General features: G+C 42.8%; 1 protein-coding gene across 2 annotated transcripts in view; it reads left to right on the top strand.

Annotated features, from left to right (window-relative positions):
• The first annotated feature begins 6,349 nt into the window (after window positions 1-6,349).
• The window catches only part of DDX41 (DEAD-box helicase 41), a 23,971-nt gene continuing 4,340 nt past the window's right edge, over window positions 6,350-25,980 (top strand). Inside the window, exons 1-15 of one of the 2 annotated variants that reach the window (XM_060765644.2) lie at window positions 6,350-6,457; window positions 6,583-6,714; window positions 8,542-8,698; window positions 8,786-8,860; window positions 9,123-9,183; window positions 13,266-13,402; window positions 14,385-14,457; window positions 19,295-19,448; window positions 19,599-19,735; window positions 20,270-20,432; window positions 21,722-21,853; window positions 22,409-22,480; window positions 22,711-22,807; window positions 24,396-24,545; window positions 24,840-24,911. In XM_060765644.2, coding sequence (XP_060621627.2) covers window positions 6,434-6,457; window positions 6,583-6,714; window positions 8,542-8,698; window positions 8,786-8,860; window positions 9,123-9,183; window positions 13,266-13,402; window positions 14,385-14,457; window positions 19,295-19,448; window positions 19,599-19,735; window positions 20,270-20,432; window positions 21,722-21,853; window positions 22,409-22,480; window positions 22,711-22,807; window positions 24,396-24,545; window positions 24,840-24,911 — 1,636 coding nt within the window. In that variant the 5' untranslated portion in view covers window positions 6,350-6,433. Of the gene's footprint in view, window positions 6,458-6,582; window positions 6,715-8,538; window positions 8,699-8,785; window positions 8,861-9,122; window positions 9,184-13,265; window positions 13,403-14,384; window positions 14,458-19,294; window positions 19,449-19,598; window positions 19,736-20,269; window positions 20,433-21,721; window positions 21,854-22,408; window positions 22,481-22,710; window positions 22,808-24,395; window positions 24,546-24,839; window positions 24,912-25,980 lie in introns of both variants that reach the window. The other variant, XM_060765643.2, reaches the window with a different exon arrangement.

Below are 25,980 nucleotides of genomic sequence, written 5' to 3'. Positions count from 1 at the left end.
AGCTCTCATAGTCAGGAAGTCCACTGACAATGGGCTGAACAGAGACAATGGTTTCCTGGCACACAAGACATAACCTCAGCTTCATGAGGGTCCTCTTGTCCAGTTTATCACAACTTTCTGTTCCACAGCCAGCATCATACTACATTCCAATAGCTCATTCCACCATCTATGTGGTTAACGACTAACCTTAGCATTAGGCAATAGCCTAATGCCTCCCCTACCCCTCAATATGCCTACCACCATAGCCACAACTTTTGGATTTCTATTGCCATTCACATAGCCTAGTCATTCATAGCAATAAAAGTCTGTTCCTAGGCACTTCACTCCATGCATCTGATAAAATAGTCTCAAGTCTATAAAGGCTTTTACTACTGATGTCTTCTTCTGTATCAAAGTCTTGCAAGATCCTTTTGCATACTGATCCAGACTAACATGGCTATGTCTTTGAATTTTACATTTAGGACAATGACCTTAATCTCTGCAAATTATAAACACAAGCCTCTTAAGTTTAATTTCTGATCCTGTAAATATAGTAAAAGATGCTTTTTAGAAGTAGAAATACATTGGTTTCAGTATTGGTGTCACTCCTATAGATATCAGAAGATTGCGAAATGCCTTATTTAATAAGTTTATCATCAGTCCTCTTGTTTCAGTTCTCAAGGCAATTTGCAATTTCTAAGAAGTACAGTAAAGAAACTATTTGCACAAACTAAAACCATAAAATGGCAGGAAAACTATTTTTAATGGTATGCACTAAGAAATACAGTCTGAAATGGATGCTTAAAAGATGACAAGATCTGAGAAAATTTCAAGTTCCAAACTTGCTGTTCCAATTAACAGAGGTCATATCTCCAGTATCCATTCACAAAATAACTTTGGAAGATATCTCTGAACTCAGAGAAAGGCTTCAACTAAGTAAAGATTCAGCGGGGGGGGGGGGGGGGGGATTTTCGTTGATTGCTTAAGGCAGTGGTTCTCCACCTGTGAGTCCCCAGGTGTTTTGGCCTACAGTTCCCAGAAATCCCAGCCAGTTTACCAGCTGTTCGGATTTCTGCCCAAAACATCTGGGAACCCACAAGCTGAGAATGACTGGTTTAAGGTAAGGGAAGCCTCCAGAGCCTAGTGGACAGCAACTTACATCACCCTTCACCATTGGTTATGTTGGCTGCACCTGATTGGATCTGCAGTCCATCAGCATTTGGAGCCATGATCAGCCCATTCTTAAAACAGGGCTTTTAATATAAGCCTTTGAACAATGCATAAAGCCAAACTAATAGGTAACTTTTTTTTCAAAATGTCTAGTCTATTTTCAACCAGATGAAATTTTCATGCATTTTGAGAAGAGACCTATGTTCAATGTGTTGCCTGGATGTAAATGAAATATAGATAAATCTACAAATATATCTGACCTCTGAAATCCATCACCGGGAGAGGACAACTTCATTGCCAACTCCAAGCTTGTTGCTTTTTTTAAAAAAAACAAACATCCACTACTACATCTGGATACGAATAAAAAAAGAGCAGAAGGACTATCAATAATACTTTCATTTCAAATCCTTAGTGCCACTCAAAAGCTTCATGTCTGTGTTAAACAGCATGGAGTACTGCTTGTACGTTAATTTAAATAGAACCACATGGGACTCAGTAACACAGAAACACAGAGCAGAAGACATGGAGTCAGGAAAGAACAGTGCTTCCCTCCTAGACAGATGATCCAGAAAGACATTATGCTTAATATTTTGCATGCTACATACTTAATTTGTCATCTAGTCACAGGTTCTTAAAACATAGCCATTGAGATTCTCAATATCAATGCTTGTTTTTAATCCTATGGAACTATTTTCAGCATGTAAAATTATCTTGACTGTTCTTCTTGATAATAGTTGCAACCAAATAGGATAGCCATTTAGAAAAAAAAACAGTGGGGATCTGCATACAAACTTATTTTTCACTTCAGTGCTAGCCAACTGGAGTGTGCTTATGCTGGGGTTATGTGATATCGCTACCTGCCATGATAGAGATAGCACCCCAGGAGGTGCTGACATAATCATTTTTGGGTGAGTGGCATGAGCACAGTATATTATATACCGCGCTCCTTGAAGGGATGCATGAGATCACTTAACAGGCATAAGTGTTGTTGGTGGGTATGCAGAGCCTGCGCTTCTGTGTGTGTGCTGGGGAAAGGCAGAGATGCCTCACAGAGTATGTAGAGCACTCAAGAGCCTTGCAACCAACTCAAGAAAAGGCAACCAGCAAAATGCGGGGAGGAGGACACATCTAGAAGAAGAAGACAAGCTTCTTTCCAAGACATTTCCCAAAGCACTGAGTTTGACCTATCTCCCTTCCTATCTCTGCAATCAAGCTCTCAAATGCCTTCCAATTTCTGGCATCCAATCTTTCCTCTTTTTCTTCTCAGCAGAAAACAAGTCTGCTCCCTCTTCCATAGGACATCCTTTCAAATATGTAAACATGGCTATCACTTCTCCTCCCAATCTTCTCTTCTGCAGGCTAAACATATGCAGATCTTTAAGCAACTCATCACAGGGCATGGTTTCCAGACCTTTTGATTATTTTAGCCAACCTTCTCTGGACACGCTTCCGAGATTAGACATACCCATAGAAAAGAAGACTGTCAGGTTTATTCCTAAAGTGAGATGAGTACTGTTACATTCCTGCTGGCTGTGTTGACAACTAAAGGATCTGGAGCCTAAAATTTTTCATTTATTTTAATCTTCTAACCCCCTTTCCCAGATATTCTTCTTCCCCAAGTATCCTTTAACTTCAATTTTCCCTTTTCATTTTGCCCAACCCTCTACAAACAAAGACAGTTGCAGAAGTCCTACCTTTAAATGTTGTACAAAACAGTAGTTATGAAATATGCAGCTTCACCCATCTTTCCATGCTGTGCAACCCTTTCTTTGTTGTTGTGTGTGGAAGTCGTTATGGTGACTCTAAGGCAAACCCATCACAGGTTTTCTTGGCACCATTTGTTCAGAGGTGTTTTACGTTGCCTTCCTCTGAGAGTGTGAGTTGCCCAAGAGCAGCATGGCAGTTTCCATGGCCAAGCAGGATTCAAATCCTCCAGTGTCGTTCAGTCCAGTGCTCAAGCCACTACACTATGCTGGTTTTCTGCCTTTCCTTACACTGCTGTTAAAGGTCCAAGAGCTTTATTTTCCTTGCTCTTTGGTCACTGTTCCTGAGTGCAGCCCTCCAAACATGCCCATTTTCCTCTCTGTTCCTTAACCATCCCATTATTTGCTTCTCTACAGCTTCTCTTCTGCACAGCTTATGTACAAAAACTGTACAGCGAAATAGTTGCATTGTCCTTTACATTTGAACAGCATTCCAGAAGAGTCAACTACAAACCACATGCAAATGCATATAAAGAAACCTTGATTTTTTTTGAAAACTTAAAAGCAGACTATAACAAGACAGACATTTTTGAGTTGTAGATTAGTGAATGAGCAACTATTTCTACTAGGTAACACCCTTAAAAGTAGCATATTTAAGGCTAAAACATATGTATAAATGAATCCACATGCTAAGAAAACACCCCAACTTTAAAGGTGATTTCTTTGTACTATGTGGCACACAGATTGCTGCACAAGTCAAGAAAACTTTTTGAAAATGCCACTAAAAGCTTTCCACCCTCTGTCTGTATGTAGGAAAGGGGAGCACTTTCATAAGGGATTTTAATTCTTCCTCCCCTCCTCTTGCATACTTTTGGAAAGGTTTGGAGAAGTATTTGCTTTTCTGTTATTCAAAGTATGACATACTTTTCCCGGTTGCAAATCTAGCAGCGATATAGGGAATGTAATATTTAGTAAGAATAATTAAGAAGGAAATTTCATTTGATGTAGGGTCTCTGCAGGAAATAAGGAAATAAGAAGAGTGATACGGAAGACCTGACTAGTCCCGAATTCTGTTCATATAGTAGGCAATTGTCAGCTGGAAAACTGCCCATCTGGGGTGATCTGAAGGTGGGGTGCAAATGAATTCAAGAGTTTTATGATGTAGATGAGAAACTAATTGGTTTGCCTTCTTTCTATTTAAATTCTAGTGCTGCATTTACATATAAATTAGTATATTAACAATCTCTAATTTTAATCCTTCTGCAAATGATGAAATACATCTTCTCCAGGCAATCTTTTGGGCCCATTTCACAAATTGTTTTAAGTACTAGCAATGGTAAAAGATACTAAGAAGAGCAGCTTTCTGAAAACCACCTGTCAGTTCAGATGAACATTTAGAATCTACCATACCTAGAGTTAAGAGTTTGATTTGTTTCATAACTGAGCTCTTAACTGAAATAGCTCTTATCTTAAGGTGAATGTTCCCACTGAAATGTTATTAATCCCTTCTGGCCCCCTGGACACCCCCCCCCCCCCCATTTTTGTTACATGTTTTTAAATAAGAAAATTTACTTTATAAATAACAAATAATGTATAAATACATGTTTACATGGAACAATTAAAAGAGAAGATCATCTTTAAGATAGTAGAAGCACAAAGTTGTAGCAAGGAAGCACATTTGAGGCAAGAAAATGTGTGTTGGCCAGTGTAACACCAAAGCAAAACCTGCACATTCACATGGAACAATAAAAAAGAGAAAGATCAACTTTTAAATAGTAGAAGCACAAAGTTGTGGCAAGGAAGCACAAAGTGAAGATGCAGAAGCATCATTTTCTTCATACTGTACTCATTTCAGCCTTCCTCCATCTCTTGTTCTCTCTCCCTCTCTCTCTTCATGAAGCCAAACATACCAGGGGAAGAAAGCACACAAAATCAACAAACCCAAAGTTCCTCAAAACGGACAAGGGCAGAGTGGACAGCAATCTCCAAAAGCAGACAAGAGTACGAGGAACAAGGTCTGCTCTCTTGAAACCCTAAAGCCCTGTACTCTGGCGTTCGCGCTCTTTCTGGCACTGGTTCTTAACTCGTATTTGTTAGGGCATGGAAAAGGAATGGGTCAGGACAATTAAAAAGGCTCGGTCAAGACTGATACAAATTGAAATAAGATGGGACTGGCATTTGAGAACAGTACTGTAATAGGTAAATGAAAAAAGTCGGGACGGGCAATTTCCTGTTAGGAGAATGACCAGGGTAATATATAGGGGGCTAGGTCATGTCCGGACAGTGTCTGGGCTGAGCTAGCACTGATAACTCGTGAAGATTTGTTGAAACCACCAAGTCTTCAAACTCTTACAAAAAGAGGGGAGGAATGGGGCCTGTCTTATTTCCCTTGGAAGCGCGTTCCAGAGGCGGGGTCCACCACTGAGAAGGCCCTCTCTCTTGTCCCCACCAATCGTGCTTGTGACAGAGGGGGGAGCAAGAGGGGGGAGCGAGAGGGGGGCCTCCCCAGAGGATCTTAGGGTTTGCGCCGGTTCATAGATGGAGATGCAATCGCGAAGATAGGCAGGGCCTGAACCATTTAGGGCTTTATAGGTCATTACCTGCACCTTGAATTTGGCTCAGAAACTTATCGGCAGCCAATGAAGCTAGGTTCTTTTATCTTTTATTGGGGGGGGGGGGGGTGTCAGACAACAATAGGACTTTATTTATATTCCGTCCTATCTCCCTGAGAGGAGTGTGACTCTTTGATCTAGTATACCAGTGGCTCTCAACCTGGGGGTCCCCAGATGTTTTGGCCTTCAACTCCCAGAAATCCTAACAGCTGGTAAACTAGCTGGGATTTCTGAGAGTTGTAGGTCAAAAAACTTGGGGATCCACAGGTTGAGAACCACTGTACTATACCTTAAAACCAGGCATCTTCAACCTGCGGCCCTCCAGCTATTGGGCCTCCAACTCCCAGAAGCCCTAGCCAGCTTGTTCAATGGTCAGGGATTCTGGGAGTTGGAGGCCCAAACAGCTGGCGGGCCGCAGGTTGTTTGCCTCTAGCTCTCACTCCCAACAGGGCAGGCCATTCAAAACCTCCGTTCCTGGGCCCGCTGAGTCAAGCCTAGCTGCAGAGAAGGAGCCTAAGGGGAGGCACTCGTGTGGGAGACGGCCAATGCATGCCAAGAGCGGTGTGTTGCATTTCAGTAGTCACCCCTTGCTCTCTGAAATGGTTGCACTCGTCTTAAGTCACAAAACAGTATCTAACCAGGAAGTGATGGGACAAAGCTGCCAAACCGAACTACAGGTACCAACACCAAGCGACAAGGCGTGCTCGCATTAACCCCGCCTTCCGCTTGGCTTGGCGTCGCGGGTGAGGTCATCGCCTCTATTGTAACCCTCCGCCTTTCTCTTAAGTTTGTCCCCAGCTGCTTTCCGTCTTACGGAAGTTGGTCTGCCCCCGGAAGTTGCTCGAGGGGCGTGGTTACGGTTGCTAAGCGACCACGGCCTTTCCCGGCACAGAACCTAGATGGCCCGCTTCCTCTCATTGGCTACGTGCGCGGCGTCGCGCGGAAAGAGGCGGAGCCAGTCTTGGAAACATGGAGGCCGGAAGCGGCAGGAAGGTAAGGCGGCGGGGCTGGCAACCCTCTTCTCCTCCTCGTCTCCCCCTCCTCCACCCATTTGCCCTGAGCCGGCCGGTTCTCCGGGGGGTTCTCTGGGAGTGACTGGCCTCTCCCCATCCCCACAGAGGCAGCGCGAAGCGGAGTCGGAAGCCTCGGGCCTAGAAGACGAGGCGGGCGAGGAGGAGAACAACCATGATGGCGACGAGGACGACTACTACCAGCCTTACGTGCCCGTCAAGCTCCGCAAGCAGCAGAGGGTAAAGGCTTGGCGGAAGGGAAGCGTGGCCCGATCCCGAGTGCATAGATCGGGGATGCCTCTCATAGGAACCCCACTCCTTTGGGTTTTCTTTCTTTTGGGGTGGGGGAGGCCTTGTGCTGCCTCCCCTAATCCGGGGCCTGCCTCTTGCTGCAGGCGGATTTCCACAACAGGAGCAGACAGCTGCCAGGACTCCTCTGCATGTTGCTGTTGATTGTATGCCAATAGCTGGGGACATCACTTGAAACTGATACAGTCAAAATGTTATATCATAAACAAGTTTAAAATATAGTTAAACTATCAATAACATTGAAAATAGGATCCCCCGGTGGCGCAGTGAGCTGCTGAACTTGCTGACCGAATGGTCGGCAATTTGAATCCAAGGAGTGGGGTTGGCTCCCGCTGTCATTCCCAGCTTCTACCAACCTAGCAGTTCCAAAACACCAAATCTGAGTAGATCAATAGGTATTGCTCCAGCAGAAAGGTAACGACGCTCCATTCAGTCATGCTGGCCACATGACCTTGGAGGCATCTACGGGCAACGCCGGCTCTTCAACTTAGAAATGGAGAATAGCACCAACTGCCAGAGTCGAACACGACTAGACTTAATGTCAAGGGGAAACCTTTACATTTAACACTGAAAATAATTAAAAGCATGACAATTTTAAAGACAGCAGATATAGGCAAGAGGTAATATTGTGAAGGGGGCAAGGATGCTTTTTTCTATTCTAGAAACCAGGACATGGGACAGTGGATTCAAATTACAGGAAAAGATTTCACTGAAACATTACAAAGAACCTCCTGATAATCTGAGTTTTTTGACAGTGGAATATGCTGCTGCCTCAGAGACTGGTGGAATCTCCTTCACTGGGGTTTTTCAAGCAGAGGCAGGATGGACATCTGTTGCAAATGCTTTGGCTCTGTGTTCCTGCATTGGCAGAGGGTTGGGATGGATAACTCTTGGGGTCTCTTTCAACTCTATGATTCCATGACAATACAGCATATTATGAAAAATGATTAGTAAAGGTAAAGGATTTCTAAGCTGAAGATCTAGAGTTGTCCGTAGATGGCTCCTAGGTTATGTGGCCAGCATGATTGCATGGAGCACCAATACTTTCCCACCGGAGTGGTACCTATTGGTCTACTCACATTTGCATGTTTTCAAATTACTGGTTGGCAGAAGCTGAGGCTAACAATAGGAGCTCACCCATGTCAACAATATGTTCGTTGTGTGTCTTCAAGTCATATCACAAGGCTTTCTTCACTAAGGTTTGTTCAGAGGGGTTTTGTCTTTGCCTTCTTTGGAGTGTGACTTGGTCAAGGCCACCCAGTGGGTTTCTATGACCAAATGGGGTTTCCAACCCAGTACTTCAGAGTTATAATTCAACTTCAAATCACTGCATTATAGTGGCTTAGTAACCTATTTTCCCTCTATTCAGAAACCTTAGAATCCACACTAGAGTAAAATGAAAGGAAAAGATGTGTGTTACAGTTAGCATGTATAGGAGAAAGGTAAGTAGCTATACTGACCTTTCACAATCAGGTGCCTTCTGAATATGTTAGATTGCAACTCCCATGTTCCCTATCCAACATAGGTTATACTCCAACATATCTGGAGAATATTAGATTTAAAAAGGTTGGACTATGTGGGTATGCATGATTACTTTTAATAGTGTGATTTGGGAATGAGTTCATTTAGGATTCCAGTCTTGATATGGTTTTTGATGGAGATGAGAAATGTTTGCACCTGGGAAAGAGAGAGGCTGACACTTAAGGTTTTTGTTCCTATTAGAAGTCCTAATATCTTGCTTTCTGTGCTATTCAGCAGCAGCAGTTGCTGCAGATGCGTCGTAAGGGAGCGTTGGAGGAGGAACAAAGGGACAGCGGAAGTGATTATCATGGCGATGAAGATGACATTCCCCTGGGCCCACAGTCCAATGTCAGCCTCCTGGACCAGCATCAACACCTCAAAGAGAAAGCAGAAGGTAGAATTGGTTTGATCTGTGAATGGAGGAATTGGATTATAGCTAAATATAAAGTGTGAACCTATTTTTTCTTTTATCCACTTCTAGCACGTAAAGAGTCAGCAAAAGAGAAGCAGCTTAAGGAAGAGGAGAAGATCCTGGAGAGTGTGGCAGAAGGGCGAGGTAATTCCCAATGGACCTTTTACAATCCCGTGATACTAGCAGGGATAGAGGAGGATGAAAATTTTCATCTGGGAAACAACCATTCACCATTCAGCACCATCACTGGTGCTGGGGTGTGTATGTGTGTGTGTGTGTGCCTCACTTGAAGTATACATTGTCTGATCTACCCCAGAGGCATTCCCCTCCCCTTAATTACTGATTGAAACTGGATATTTTTTGGACTGAAAAAGGACTAACTAACTGTTCTCTGTCTCTTGTGCAGCTCTAATGTCTGTGAAGGAAATGGCAAAAGGCATCACATATGATGATCCCATTAAAACCAGGTAGATTTGTACAACTTAAATTGTGTTCTGATTTAGGCAGAGTTCGTCTGAAGACTTGTATCAGAAACACTGGTTCTTGGCTGTTTCTTTGAAAACCATGTGTTCTTGCTAAGATTCCTAAGAAAATTTATTGGGTGTGGATTTTCATACATACTGTCTGTCTGTAGCGTAGAGCTTCTGGTGCTGGAGTGTGTATGTGTCTATGTGCCTCCTAAACTTTATCAGAAATTGAGTAGTTATAAGGACGGCTGTATCATGCATGAAATAAATAGTAGTAGCCTTGATACTTTCATGATACAAGAAAGTACAGTACAGTCAGCCCTCCACATTTACAAGTTTAAATTTTGCAGCTTTGATTTTTGATGGATTTAATTAATATGTCCTTTAGGAATCTCTAGATATTCCAGGGTAACACTATAGTCAGCTTCTGTCAGATATTGACCATGCAGTCATGCTGAGGATCTAGAGATTCCAAGAGGGGTATTCTCTCAGGTAAAAGGAAATAGCATTTCCTATTCAAGAGATTTCCCATTTTGTAGAGATCCTGTGCCCCTAAACTCCTACAAAAGTAGGACCAGACAGGGAACCAGACAGGGGTGCCCTCTTTCCCCCCTATTGTTCATCATGGCCCTAGAACCTCTATTAAAATCAATTAGAGAAGACCCTAACATTAAGGGAATGAAGATAGGAAAACTCGACTATAAGATCAGGGCGTACGCCGATGATGTTATCTGCATCATTGAGGATCCTATTCACAACTTACAAAAATGGCTAGCCAGACTAGAAGACTTTGGCAAGGTATCCGGATTCAGAATAAATAATAGTAAGACATATATACTTACAAAGAACATGGACCGAGGTAAACAGAGCGAATTGGAAAATCAATCGGGCCTGGTGGTTAGTAAAAAAATAAAATATCTAGGCATTTGGCTCTCGGCTAGCAACGCCAAACTGTTTAAAAACAATTATGAGCCGACATGGAAGAAGATCCAGGCTGACTTAGCTAACTGGAGATTCCTGAACCTATCTCTGTTGGGGAAAATTGGCTTAATTAAAATGAGTATCCTGCCAAGACTTCTTTTTCTTTTTCAAAATCTGCCAATTATAAGAAACAACACAGTCTTTGACAAGTGGCATAAAGATCTTTCAAAATTCGTCTGGAACGGGAAAAAACCGAGACTGAAACATCGGATAATGGTGGATAGTAGGGAGAGAGGTGGCTTCGGCCTTCCCAGCTTAAAAAACTACTATGAAGCCTGTGCCCTTATCTGGGTAAAGGATTGGGCCTCACTCAAGAATGAGAAAGTCCTAACATTAGAGGGGTTTAATTTACGAGTAGGTTGGCACGCGTACCTTTGGTACGGAAGATCGAAATTGGAGGGCAACTTTGGTAATCATTTTGTTAGATCTAGCCTCCTTAAAGTATGGAATAAATATAGGAGCTACTTTTATGCCAAAACCCCCAGATGGCTGTCCCCAATCGAGGCGAAACAAAGACGTCTGTTAGGTTGGCAGCATTGGCCTACCTACAAAGATTTGCTGGTCAGAGATAATGTCAAAAAAATATGGGTCCTAAACTCTTTGGAAAACCTAACTCCGTTGTTTAAAAATCTCTCGTGGCTGCAATACTTCCAACTTCGAGAGACCTTCAAACAAGACCAGAAGCTCAGCTTCGAGGAAAAAGACTCAACCTGGGATGTAGTGTTGAAATCGGACAGGAAGTCTATAACTAAGCTATACAACCAGCTCTTAAAATGGGAGACAGAAACAGAGGAAATCAAAAACTGCATGACCCTCTGGGCCAAAAATATAGGGCGTCCCATCAGGTTACAGGAATGGCAAGCAATATGGCAGAGAAAGTTAAAATATACGTATTCCGTAACATTAAAAGAAAACTGGCTAAAAACATTCCATAGGTGGTACCTAACACCTTACAAGCTTCACCAAATGTATAAGAATCTGAAGAACTTATGTTGGAAATGTAAAGAGCAGCCAGGGACCTACTTCCACATGTGGTGGTCCTGTGCAGAAGCAAAAAAATACTGGCTTGGGATCCAGGAAGAAGCACAAAAAATTTTCAAGAGGACCTTTCCAAGAAAGCCGGAGTACTTCCTATTAGGGCTGACGGATGAGGACTTCACGCTCAGCCCTAACGAAGATGTTTTGTGGATGCACATCTCATCTGCAGCCCGCATCGTCTTTGCTAGACATTGGAAGGAAGACAGGCTACCGGACATAGAGGAATGGTTAGTCAAAATTTCAGAACTTAGAGACATGGATAAACTTACCTTTTTGCTGAAATCTAATTCGGGTAGCCCTATCAAGCAGACAGATTGGTCCGACTTAGATGAATATGAAAAAAAGAAATACGAATCTTAAAGGAGTTAAAGGAGACCAGAAGAGACATGAGCAAGAATAAACAGCGAGGTGCAAGATAAACCATGAGACGAACAGTGGTCTCATGGACTGGTGCTTTGGACTCTCTTTATAGGAACTAAATGGAAGTCACAGTCTGCATGGCGGACAAGGAGCAAGTTACCTGTTAACTATTGCTGTGTGTCAACCCCCCTCCTATCCCCCTCCCTCGTGTTTTGACCCCCCCCTCTTTCCTTCCCTCTCGCATCCTTCCCTCCCTCTTCCCTCTTGTAACCCCCCCCCCCCTTTTGTTTTGTTTTATTTAGATGTTCATCTGTTGTCGAATAGCTTGTATTTTTATATTTGTATAAAACAATAAAGATTATTTTTTAAAAAAAAAAACTCCTACAAAAGTGGAGGGCCTTCTGTATTGGACATGTCTCTAAGAAAACTTATCTGACTTGCTACTTATAAATAATTTGAACATGAAGTTGCTTTATTAAATTATTAGATTAGTGATCTGCCAATATTGGCTTGTTAGCAAAAAAAGTTTTAATTATATTTTAATACATCATAGGTATGGTTAATGTGTTGTACCATAACTTCCATTAGTCCTAGCCAGTATAGTCAGTTATGGGGAATGCTGGAAGTTGTAGTCAAGCAACAATCTTAAGGACAATACATGGCCTATTTTGCTTTAATGGTAAACAGCAAATTGTCAGCCATCTCTTATTGTCTGTCATCTCCAGCTTCCCAAGTGGGGACATGAGAAAAGCCTCCCTCAGTATGGGAAAACCTCTGGGCATCCCCTGGGCAACATCCTTGCAGATGGCCAATTCTCTCACACAAGAAGCGACTTGGAGTTTTCCAAGTCACTTCTGACATGGAAAAAAAGCAAATTAAAATCGCAGCACTCCAGCATAAGAAAAAATGCAAGAGCAAATTGCTATTGCAAGTAGAATACAATATGGCAATGATGTTTTTGACAGAAAGAACAGGTATTTATATTGTAAATGTGTATGAATCTCATTTTTGAAACAGGATGAGACATGTGATTTACACTTCAGAGATCATTACCTTCAAATGGCAGCCATTTGCCTAATTTTGTCTTTAAAATCAGGGATTTGTAGATAGCAGTTCTGTTACTTTTATTTGTAAAAAAGGAATTCATATGGAGTTGAGGGATCACAATGCCAAGGGAGGCAAAAGCTAAATTGGGATCTACTGATATATGTAAGTGATTTGCAATAGCCCAGTAAGGAGTTTTCATTTCTGGTGGTTTAACAACGGCAGCAACAGTCCCTTTCTAAATGAACTGCAGAAATCAAGAAATTTTGGAGGAAAATTTGAGTAGAAAGAATTTTATGTGAAAGGGTTATTTTGTGAATTCTTAGATCTGGTACTAAAATATATTCCTCAGCTAAGCATGTACTTGGAGGGTTATCATATGTGTACCACTTAATGTCCTATTGGTAAACCTCAGGGCACTAATGAAAAACAAGGTAACACCTACGTGATAGAAGTCATGCCTCTCCTGCAGTGATGAATATACTAATTATCAGTAGAAACCCGCACAATCCCTGGGGGTGTTAGAATTTTTATTTGCAAGATGGTGTTGATGAAAGGTGGAGAGTAGCTATCTCTTGGTTAATGGTTTTATGTTATTTGTCTGTGATTGACCCCAGTCTGAGATCCTTTGTGTCATCTTCTCCATGTTCTTTTCCCAGCTGGAGAGCTCCTCGGTATGTCCTGGCTATGTCAGAGGCACGGCATGACCGTGTGCGTAAAAAATACCACATCCTTGTGGAAGGAGAAGGCATCCCTCCCCCTCTCAAAAGCTTCAAAGAGATGAAGTTCCCAGCAGGTAGGTGGCAAAGGTATCCATTTAAAAAAAGATCCTTTTCTGTAGTTTTTGTGATACAGTGGGAAATGCCAAGGTATCCATCATGCTGAGTTTGGAGATAAATGCTCCAATCTGTCCAGCTTCTGTTCTTGCTGGGCTAGCATGTTCTTTTTGCACTATCTGTTATGGTTAGATTTAGCTAAAAAAATACAGCCTATGAATCCATCTGTTACGTCACTTTCCAATTCTAAATGATTGTGTGAATGGGGATATGTTTTTTTTCTACTCACTGTCACCTGCAAGTATTATTCGTGGAAAAGCAGATAATAATTATTGTAGGTACTGTATGTGTTGGGTAGGACTGAAATATCAGTCCTACTGTATCTCTCAAGTGAAACACAGAGCTAGGATTAACCTTTAAAGTACCAAACCCCAGCACTGCTTTCAGTCCAACCTATCAAGCATCAGTATTTTATAAAACTTCAGAGTTACACAATCAAAAGTGAAGTGTGAACGAGCAAAGCTTTTTTCTGTATCTTATGTATATGTGGTAATCTCATGTGAGGTTATTGTGACCAGAACAGAATGTAGCAGTGCTTGCTTGTTGTTTAAAAGGATGTTCTAAGGGCCTGGCACTATAACAATAACTTCTGATTGTTGGCCTTGGGCCCATAATCTTCATTTGCAACATTTCCAGCATAATACAAATGAGCTCATCAAACAATACAAGCCATGGGGAGATGTCAGCTATTGTCAAAATGGAGTTGATCAGGCTCACTAAAACAGATCAGCATACAGCTAAATCCTTAACTCTTATTGTATGCCAACATATGTTCAGCATAATGTGGATAACCATTATACCGGCCTTTACAAATCTGAGTAGAAAAAATAAGCCTGGAATGTTTCCCTCAGTGTCAACATACTTGTTTCCAGCACATAGTTGGTTAAAACTTCTTTCTAGACTGCTATCCTTAAGCTAACCCCTATCCAATTCTTCTTATAGCCATCCTGCGGGGCCTGAAGAAAAAAGGGATCCAGCAACCAACCCCCATCCAGATACAGGGAATTCCCACCATGTGAGTCCTACAAGAATGTCTTGAACCTTCCCATATTCCACTGCTACGGTATTTTACATGCAGGATTTTGACTTGGATATTAGTATTTAAACAGGCTAGATGATCATCTGTCAGGAGTGCTTTGATTGTGTATTCTTGCATGGTAGGAGGCTGAACTGGATGGCCCTTGTGATCATGCTCCTTCTTCCTCTACTATAAAGTCATGGTAAAGCCACAATGGTTCTGCAGCCTTAAGGGCATACATATTCATTGCGTAATAGATTGCTTTGCATTTGAATCTGTTTTGTCAGATGTATTTTTTTTTATGATATTTGTATACCAACCTTTTCAACCCCAAAGGGGACTCAGGGCAGTTCACAGTTTACAAAACATTACAATAATGTGTCCTAGACATAACTAAGGCCTGTGTATCCAAGGCAATATCAGCTTTCACTAAACAGAGTCACAGTTAGTCTATCAGCCTAAGCTAAAAAGAAACTCTTCTGGGCCCAAAACATGACTGGGCTTTTGTAGACAGCCCTATTCTGGAGAGCCAAGCCCCCAAACCACAGATTTGTACTTTAGTTGCTTTTTTTTCTTTTATAAGACTTATTTATTGGGTACTAAAGAGTTCATGTGGAAACTGGGGACTGTGCAAAGAGTTTTGGCCTGTTGCTTAATGATTAGGCTCCTCATTGAAACCACCTCATGCTCTATATTTTCTAAACTGTTCATGCTTTTAAAGATATCCTTAAAAGGGTGGCTGAACTTATGACCTTCCCTCTATTGATATCTCAGCTGGCTCCAATCAGTTTAGTCAATGATCAGGAGAAGTATTGTGTTTATACATGGGTGGCCACATAGACTAGCAATGCACATTATCTTAAACAATAGCTTTGAAGCTACAAGTCCATTCATTGCTAATCAAGGTGGCCAATTGCAACTTTCACACTTGCTGCAAATGGACAAGAGTTCTTTCTCCCACCCTGGACATTCCACAGATATATAAACCCCATTTGCCTAGTTTCCAACAGACCTCACAACCTCTGAGGATGCCTGCCATGTTGTTGTTGTTCATTCGTTCAGTCGTCTCCGACTCTTCGTGACCTCATGGACCAGCCTACGCCAGAGCTCCCTGTCGGCCGTTACCACCCCCAGCCCCCTCAAGGTCAGTCCAGTCACTTCAAGGATGCCATCCATCCATCTTGCCCTTGGTCGGCCCCTCTTCCTTTTGCCTTCCACTTTCCCCAGCATAATTGTCTTCTCTAGGCTTTCCTGTCTCCTCATGATGTGGCCAAAGTACTTCAGCTTTGTCTCTAGTATCTTTCCCTCCAGTGAGCAGTCGGGCTTTATTTCCTGGAGGATGGACTGGTTGGATCTTCTTGCAGTCCAAGGCACTCTCAGCACTTTCCTCCAACACCACAGCTCAAAAGCATCGATCTTCCTTCGCTCAGCCTTCCCTAAGGTCCAGCTCTCACATCCGTAGGTGACTACAGGGAATACCATGGCTTTGACTAGGCGGATCTTTGTTGCCAGTCTGATGTCTCTACTCTTCACTATTTTATCGAGACTGGACATTGCTCTCCTCCCAAGAAGTAAGCGTCTTCTGATTTCCTGGCTACAGTCTGCATCTGCAGTAATCTTTGCACCTAGAAATACAAAGTCTGTCACGGCCTCCACGGTTTCTCCCTCTATTTTCCAGTTGTCAATCATTCTTGTTGCCATAATCTTGGTTTTTTTGACGTTTAGCTGCAACCCGGCTTTTGCGCTTTCTTCTTTCACCTTGATTAGAAGGCTCCTCAGCTCCTCCTCGCTTTCGGTCATCAGAGTGGTGTCATCTGCATATCTGAGGTTGTTAATGTTTCTTCCAGCAATTTTCACCCCAGCCTTGCATTCATCCAGCCCCGCACATCGCATGATGTGTTCTGCATACAAGTTAAAAAGGTTGGGTGAGAGGATGCAGCCTTGCCGTACGCCTTTCCCAATCTTGAACCAGTCTGTTGTTCCGTGGTCAGTTCTGACTGTTGCTACTTGGTCCTTGTACAGATTCCTCAGGAGAGAGACAAGGTGGCTTGGGATGCCCATCCCACTAAGAACTTGCCACAATTTATTATGATCCACACAGTCAAAGGCTTTAGAATAGTCAATGAAGCAGAAGTAGATGTTTTTCTGAAACTCCCTGCCTTTCTCCATTATCCAGCGGATATTGGCAATCTGGTCTCTCGTTCCTCTGCCTTTTCTAAACCCAGCTTGAACATCTGGCAACTCTCGCTCCATGTATTGCTGGAGTCTTCCTTGCAGGATCTTGAGCATTACCTTACTGGCATGAGAAATAAGGGCCACTGTACGGAAGTTGGAGCAGTCTTTCGCATTTCCCTTTTTTGGTATGGGGATATAAGTTGATTTTTTCCAGTCTGATGGCCATTCTTGTGTTTTCCATATTTGCTGGCAAATGGCATGCATCACCTTGACAGCATCATCTTTTAAGATTTTAAACAGTTCAGCTGGGATCCCGTCGTCTCCTGCTGCCTTGTTGTTAGCAATGCTTCTTAAGGCCCATTCAACCTCACTCCTCAGGATGTCTGGTTCTAATTCATTCACCACACCGTCAAAGCTATCCTCGATATTGTTATCCTTCCTATACAGATCTTCTGTATAGTCTCGCCACCTTCTCTTGATCTCTTCAGCTTCTGTTAGGTCCCTGCCATCTTTGTTTCTTATCATACCAATTTTTGCCTGAAATTTACCTCCAATGTTTCTAATTTTCTGGAAGAGGTCTCTTGTCCTTCCTATTCTGTTGTCTTCTTCCACTTCCATGCATTGCTTATTTAAAAATAGTTCCTTATCTCTTCTGGCTAACCTCTGGAATTGCGCATTTAACTGGGCATATCTCCCCTTTTCACTGTTCCCTTTTGCTTTCCTCCTTTCTTGGGCTACTTCCAGTGTCTCAGCAGACAACCATTTTGCCTTCTTCGTTTTCTTTTTCTTTGGAACGTACTTTGTTGCCGCCTCCTGAACAATGTCGCGGACTTCTGTCCATAGTTCTTCTGGGACTCTGTTTACTAAATCTAGTCCTTCAAATCTGTTCTTCACTTCCACTGTGTATTCGCTCGGAATGTTAGTGAGATCATATCTAACTGGTCTGTGTATTTTCCCTGATCTCTTTAGTTTTATTCTAAATTGGGCAATAAGAAGTTCGTGATCTGAGCTACAGTCAGCCCCAGGTCTTGTTTTCACCGACTGGATGGATGTCCGCCACCGTTGGCTGCAAAGGATGTAGTCAATCTGATTTCGGTGTTGACCATCTGGTGAGGTCCATGTATAAAGCCGTCTTTTAGGTTGTTGGAAGAGAGTATTCGTTATACACAGCGAGTTTTCCTGGCAGAATTCTATCAGCCTGCGTCCCGCTTCATTTTGTTCTCCCAGACCATGCTTGCCTGTGATCCCAGTTGTCATTTGACTTCCCACCTTGGCATTCCAGTCTCCTGTAATGAAAATAATGTCTCTTTTTGGTGTATTATCCAGTAGGTCCTGTAGATCCTCATAGAACTGATCTACTTCTGCTTCTTCAGCAGCTGTGGTTGGGGCGTATATTTGGATCACTGTGATGTTGAAAGGCTTTCCTTGCACTCGAATTGAGATCATTCTGTCATTTTTTGGGTTGTATCCAAGCACCGCTTTAGCGAATTTCTTATTAATTATGAAGGCTACTCCATTTCTTCGATGTTCCTCTTGTCCGCAGTAGTAGATCTGGTGGTCATCTGATGTGAAGTGGCCCATTCCAGTCCATTTCAGTTCGCTGACCCCCAGAATGTCTATCTTTAGTCTTGACATCTCACCAATAACAACATCCAATTTGCCCTGGCTCATAGATCTTACATTCCAGGTTCCTATGGTGTGTTGATCTTTAGAGCATCGGATTCGTCGTTCGCCTCCAGTACCGTCGGCCGCTAGCCTTCCTTTCGGCTTTGAGCTAGCTGCGTCATCACATCTGGGGCTAGTTGAACTTATCCTCTGCTCCTCCCCAGTAGCATTTTGGCCATCTTCCGACCTGGGAGTCCCATCTTCCAATGGCATACCGACATATCTCTGGTTGTACTGGTCCATTTAGTTTTCTTGGCAAGGATACTGGAGTGGTTTGCCATTGCCTTCCCCAGGGATCACGCTTGGTCTGACCTCTCTGCCACAACCGTCCCGTCTTGGGTGGCCCTTCACGGTTTCGCTCATGACATCATTGAGGTGCTCAAGCTCCAGCGCCCCGACAAGGCGGTGATCCTTTGCTGGAGATGCCTGCCATAGATGCAGGGAAAACATCAGGAGAGAATGCTTCTGGAACATGGCCATGGAAAACTCACAGCAACCCAGTGATTCCTGCCATGAAAACCTTCAACAACACAATAGCTCACATTCTCTGTTGTCACACCTGTACAACTTGTAGGCATTTAGATTTCTTGACTCTAGTCAATTCAGCATTAAGGCACTCATAGACAAATCTTTATCATTGACAATAGCACTGTGTCTCCATCCCCAGCACATACCTGTGGCTCTATAGATATTGTTAGATTCTAATATTCATTATCTCAGACTATTCACTATGTTGATGGGAATTAGAGTCTGACAACATCTAAAGCAGTGGTTCTCAACCTGTGGGTCCCCAGGTGTTTTGGCCTATAACTCCCAGAAATCCCAGCCAGTTTACCATCTGTTAGGATTTGTGGGAGTTGAAGGCCAAAACATCTGGGGCCCACCAGTTGAGAACCACTGATCTAGAGGGTCCCAGGTTCCACACCCTTGACGTGTGTTCTTTCAGTAGCAGCGTGAACAGCCATTCTCTCTTACTCCTTTCTCTCCTCTATAGCCTTTCTGGAAGAGACATGATTGGCATTGCTTTCACTGGCTCTGGGAAGACCCTTGTGTTTACTCTCCCTGTGATCATGTTCTGCCTGGAGCAGGAGAAGAGGCTCCCCTTTTCCAAGAGGGAAGGGCCATACGGACTTATCATCTGTCCCTCGGTAAGTCAACTGTCCTCTCTCCTGTGCTCAACTAATATCTGCATGGGCTTGGATGTTGGGTGGTGAGCAACCAGATAAAACGTTCTGACCATGAAGAGAAAGGATGCCAAGGGTGGTAGTTACTGTTTAATAGGGTCTTTGTTCCTGCAGAGGGAATTGGCTCGCCAGACCCATGGTATTCTTGAGTACTACTGCCGGCTGTTGCATGAGGATGGGATGCCTTCCCTTCGGTGTGCCCTCTGCATTGGAGGCATGTCTGTCAAGGAGCAGATGGAGACCATCAAACAGTAAGGCCAGCATTTGAGGAAAACAAAAACACAGTTCAGCAGAGCATTCTTTGTTATCGTTAATTGCTTATACTTTCTTCCAGTCCCTGTATAGTAAGCATTGCTGTCTCTTATTTCAGAGCTTTGTAATTTTATTATAGTATGTGCCTTATTTTTAGAGTCATCAGTTTGCAACTCACAAAAATGTTGAGTTGATAGTCCGGCACAGAGATCTTCCTTAATTTGGGTTATTGATTACATAGGCCTGAACAAAGCCATACCATTGATGAGTATTGTTCTTACAAGAGGTGAAGGCTGGGGATTATAGAGGTGAGGAATCCATATTTGTCTAGATGGTGGTGGGCTGCAACTCCCAACGTAGTTGCCTTTGCTAGTTAGGGCCGATGAGAGGCAGGCCAATTACATTTGTAGGGCCATATGCCATCAACCTCTAATGACAGATACTTCAAAGGGGAATAATCCGCCCATTCCTTGTTTGTGTGACTGTTACTAGAAGAGAGCCCCTAACCATTCTGACTCTTTATGTTTCCACAGTGGGGTGCACATGATGGTGGCTACCCCAGGTCGGCTGATGGATCTCCTGCAGAAAAAGATGGTCAGCCTGGATGTCTGCCGCTACCTGGCACTGGATGAAGCTGACAGGATGATCGATATGGGCTTTGAGGGAGACATCCGCACCATCTTTTCCTACTTCAAGGTACCAGGCTTTGTGGGAAGAATTCCTGACTTGATCTGAAAAGGAATGGCATTTCATTTGTCTGAGTTGCCTCCTTTTTGACTCTTGTGTTTTGTGGTGCCAGAGGTGTGGCCAGCATGCGTTCTCTGCTGGGAAGGCTGCATTCCTTTGGCTGCTTGAGGTTTTTCCTTGCTTCAGGCCCTGTTGTTTCTGGCCACAGCAGCTGGATTAAAACTTCAAACTGCTGCTGCCAGCAGAATCTATGTTATGTGGAGGCCTTTGGTGGCCTTGCCTGGGAATCAACAATATATTCTGGAACATACAAGGGTGTCAAAAGGAAGAGGATGAATGTGCTTTTGTCTCTCTTTTTTGCCGTAGACCTGGAATTAGAGGGAAAGGCATTCAGATCGGAAGATGTGATTTCTATGTAGATTTTAACCCCAAAGGCTGTCAAAAAGAAATTAGACTAGGTGATGAATGACACCTGTCCAAATAAATGCAGGCGTTTACTTCCCAACAGAACGTAATTGCATTCTTTCTCCTCAGGAATTCTAACTTCTTTCTGTTGAGGTGCAGTGGATTGGTGGAATGTGTACATTTTGTTTTAAATTGAGTGATGTTTATTTATATTATTGTTCATGGTTTGCTTCTCTGCTGTTGAAAGGGAAGTTCAAGGAGCTGGGCATGTCACTAAAACATTGCTCCCAATCACTGGAAATTCAAATGCTTTTAGCAGATATTACTCATGCATTTTAAACCTATGTTTGCAATCAGAAAACTAGAACAGGGTGAGAATCATATAGCCCTTCCAGTATTATTTGACTGAGCTTCCAGAATTCCTTATTATTACCTACTGTCTAAGGCTGATGGGAATTACAATCCAACAACAACAACTGGAGGGCTACATTCCCACCCTGGATGTGATTTTTAGAAATAAAAGGTAAGATTTTTAGTGTTTAGAATTCTTTCCCAGTACAGATGTTGGACTGTATTTAAATGTGAACATGGCTCATAAAACTTAGGCCCCTTCCACAAGGCTGAATAAAATCCCACATCTGCTTTGAGCTCAAATATATGACAGTGTGGACTCAGATAACCCAGTTCAAAGCAGATATTGTGGGATTTTCTGCCTTGATATTCGGGGTTATATGGCTGTGTGGAAGGGCCCTTAGACTATATTATGTCCAGGTTTAATTATCCTCTTGGAAAACCCCAGTATTGTTTGAAAGCTGGATTTTTGCAGTTGTGGCATTAGGCAAACGAATATCTCTCACTGTCTATTGACATTCTCCATCCCTTCCCATCTTTAGGGCCAGAGGCAAACACTTCTTTTCAGTGCTACTATGCCCAAAAAGATCCAAAATTTTGCCAAGAGTGCTCTCGTGAAGCCCATCACTATCAATGTGGGTCGTGCAGGAGCTGCCAGCTTGGATGTCATACAGGTTTGTTTTAGCTCATGGAGCTCTTTCTTCCCCTTGGTATGTTTGTGTCATCTTACATTTTGCAGATCATCAATCCAGATGATAGCCAATGTGGTGTTGTGATTTGAGCACTGAACTATGACTCTGGAAAGCAGTGTTCAATTTCCCTCTTGGCCATAGAAACCCACTGTATGAGTCACACAGTCTCAGCCACAGAAACCTTGTGATGGTGTTGGCTTAGGGTGATCATAAGCCGGAAACAACGTGAAGGAATACGACAATAGCAACAACCAAATGATAATTGTTAGTCTTTCATCTATTCCGCTAAAGGCCATTGTTTTAAACCTCTCATCTAATTGATTGCTATTACTTTATCAAAAATTTGCATTGACTTTCATGGCTGCTTAGGAAGTTGAACCTAAGTTTCCCATGCCCCAAACCCAACCTGACACTGCAGTTGTTCTTCTGAACCCTTCATGAAATGACTCTTGCTGCTTTCTGCCATCCATCTCCTGCTTCTTTCATGGAAACACTGCCTCCTGGTGGTTCTCTACATTTCTCTCTGGTTGTATGTAGGAGGTAGAGTACGTGAAGGAGGAAGCCAAGATGGTGTATCTGCTTGAGTGCCTGCAGAAGACCCCTCCACCGGTGAGTGTCAGTCCTGGCTCAGGCATTGTCTTTATTTGACTTTCTGTGAGGAACGCAGTGAATGCAAGCTAGAACTACCAAATTTTGTTCTAGATCGGCTGCTAGGTGGTGGTTGGCAATATTTCGTCCTGCCTCTGAAATAGGGGAAGAACTCTGTTTAGACTGAGGGATTAATGCTTTCCACCTTAAAGTGCTTATGGTTTATCGGTACCTTCATTTTTCTTTGGTAGGTTCTTATTTTTGCGGAGAAGAAAGCAGATGTTGACGCAATCCATGAATACCTGTTGCTCAAGGGTGTGGAGGCTGTGGCCATACATGGTGGGAAAGGTCAGTAAATATCTGGATGCAAATGTACTCCTTTTATATTCCACTTCTGGGGGAAGGCGAGGTATTAATAAAGTAAGCGATGGTGTTACTCGGGTGAAGCATGGCAGACTGCAAATGTGTTCCAGTCTGCAGTGCAGCTGAGAGACTTAAGTTTCTGTGAGTTTTCCGGGCTGTATGGCAATGTTCCAGTAGCATTCCCTCCTGATGTTTCACCCACATCTATGGCAGGCATCCTCAGAGGCTTATAAAGATGGCCAATTGCAACATTCATACTTGCCTCAAACAGACAAGAGTTCTTTCTCCCACCCTGGACATTTGACAGATATATAAACCCAATTTTCCTAGTTTCCAACAGACTGCACAACCTCTGAGGATGCCTGCCATAGATGTGGGCGAAACATCAGGAGAGAATGCTTCTGGAACATGGCCATACAGCCTGGAAAGCTCACAGCAACCCAGTGATTCCTTTTTTTAAAAATGTATTTATTTCTGAAAATCATTCAGATAACAGTGCATTATAATACAAACCTTGACATTCTATAAATCAATATAGATGACGATTTACAGTTTTTGTAGCTAAGTTACATGTTCACTTTGTACTTCAATATAGATCAATTACTTTTCCCTTACACACCCCTATCTGGGTCAGCTTATTTTAATATGTCTATTTAATTGTTGGGATGGCCTGGTTAAAAATTCTGTACCTATCATTCCCTTCCATTTCGTTGATTAAACTATACAAATTCCTAGTGATCCCGGCCATGAAAGCCTTTGACAACACATTCGACTTAGGTTTCTAACACACCTTGCCAGAGTTAGTCTTTTCTTTCCACTTCATTATTAAATTGAGCAGTTCTGTTAAGTTGTGATTCCCTGCTCAAGACTGAACAGCAGGCAAGATTTCCACTTATGCAGAGTGTCAAAGGTTGTAAGAGAATCTAGAAGAACTTGAAGGGATTTTAGGGGTTCCCTGTTCTACACATATTACAAAAAAAACCTTTGAAGCCAGGCAGATTTTGTCATTGGCTTCAGTAGTGCCATTATCACATATATGCAAGGAAACGTTGCGGAATTGAATGTTTTAGTTAAAAAGACAAATTTGTGGCCATTCTCAAAGCAAATTCTTTAGGAAAAAACTATGGCCCTATATTCTTGGTCTTATAGCGTAATTATCATTGTCAAATTGGAATCAAGGCCCCTTTTCCTCTTGTTTCCCCACCCCATGAGCAGTATTCCAAATCCCTTCACTTGGAAGGCAATTATACTTGGCCATGAGTGATCGCCTATAATGATCATTCCTAAGGAAACAGTATCCCATTTCCGACCTTCACAAAGCTGTCCCCCTACCCTTCCCTTGGCACATTAGAGATGCCATAGTCAGAAACAAGAGTCTGGATTGAGAGGCTTGTTGAACTGTTCACTCTGGCACTTCATGAGACGTGTCTGCAGAGACAACAGTGCTTTTGTCCTTGGATTGTGAATAATTCTTTGCAGAGAATGGAAACTCTTGTAGTCTTTGTATTATGAGCAAGGGGAAATCCCCTTGCTGCTGCTGCTACTGCTGCTAATGTTTCCTTTCATTTTGCAGACCAAGAGGAGCGGACAAAGGCAATTGAGGCCTTCCGAGATGGCAAGAAGGATGTTCTTGTTGCCACCGATGTTGCATCCAAAGGCTTGGACTTCCCAGCCATACAACACGTCATCAACTATGACATGCCTGAAGAGATAGAAAACTATGGTATGGAAGAAAGACTAGCTTTACTTGTGGGATTTGACATTTCTTAGGTGTATCTGCTAGGATCCTTGCATGTGTAAAGATCTTCTCTCAAGAGAGAACTCTACTTGAAGTCCCATCCAGACTTCTGTTTGAATAGAAAAGGCTTCCACCAGTGGAATGGGACTTCATGAAATGAATAGGCTATATATGAATCTTGGAATGGGCTTGGTGGGTTTGGCTTGTTATTCCTGCAGTAGAGAGCAGCCACCAAGTTTTCCTGAAGTTGATTTGTTTTATTCTGATTTTCTTTTCCAGTTCATCGAATTGGACGTACTGGTCGTTCAGGGAATACTGGGATTGCCACCACCTTCATCAACAAAGCCTGTGGTGAGGAGTCAAGAGGGGCTGCTATGCAAGTGTGTGAAGGATGTGTCATCGATGGGTCATACTGGCAGGACTGTGTCCTAGTGCTGTGAAAGCCTGGGATTGACTTAGCCAGACATGCAGCGGTCATGCAGTCTTATGCATGACCGCTGAAAATAGAATTCAAAGACAATCACATTAGTCTGGAATGTCAGTCTACAAAGATATCATGTAGTACCTTGGACACCACCAGAGAGAACAAAGTTGGTAGCATTAGCTTCCATAGGCCTATGCTACCAATTTCATTTTCTCAGTGATAATTATGTATTAGATCTGCTTTTTTTTGCCGAAGGAGAGTCATAGTGGCTAACAATAAAAACCATAATAATGTGTGAATTAAAACATAACACATACAAACATTAAAATAGAGTTAAATATTACGGGTATTAAAAATAAATAGATAAATCCTTAAAATCAATGAAAACCTAACCATATCAAAAACAACACCCCCCCCCCATCTTGATCTGCAAAACCTTCTTTAAAAGCCTTGCTGAATTAAAAGGTTTTAGCTGCCGGAAGGAGGAGGGGCATTCTGGCTTTCCTGGGAAGAAAAGAGTTCCAGAGTCAAGAGGCAGCCACCCAAAAGGCTCAATCTCTCATTCTCACCAATTGAGCTTGAGATGGAGGTGAGACTGAGCGAAGGGCCTCTCCTGAGCATCTCAAGGCCCAGACAGGTACATACAGCATGGTGTGATCAGCCAAGTAACATGCACCTGAGCATATAGTTAATCTTTCAATCTGCATTAACTGCTACAGGATCCCTTTTCATGCAGAAAGTAGAATATTTTATGGAACCAGGGTATGGTTTGCCTGGAGACTATTGCCTTCCTTGTGGAGATATTGCCTACTCAAATGCAGGCAATTTTTGCTGCTTTCTATAACTAGGACTAGGGCAGTGGTTCACAATCTTTTTTTGACCAGGGAACACTTGACTAGGGACCACTCTCCAACATTAATACCAAAAGGGTTACGAATCGGTTTTTGGTCAGCTTTAGATTCGGTTTGGTTATTTGGGGTGCTGATTCAGAAAATT

Source organism: Anolis sagrei, chromosome 2, assembly GCF_037176765.1.
Source record: "Anolis sagrei isolate rAnoSag1 chromosome 2, rAnoSag1.mat, whole genome shotgun sequence".
In the NCBI taxonomy this organism is placed as follows: Eukaryota; Metazoa; Chordata; class Lepidosauria; order Squamata; family Dactyloidae; genus Anolis; species Anolis sagrei.
Note: the sequence above shows the minus strand (reverse complement) of the source record. Positions and strands in the feature narration are given on the sequence as shown.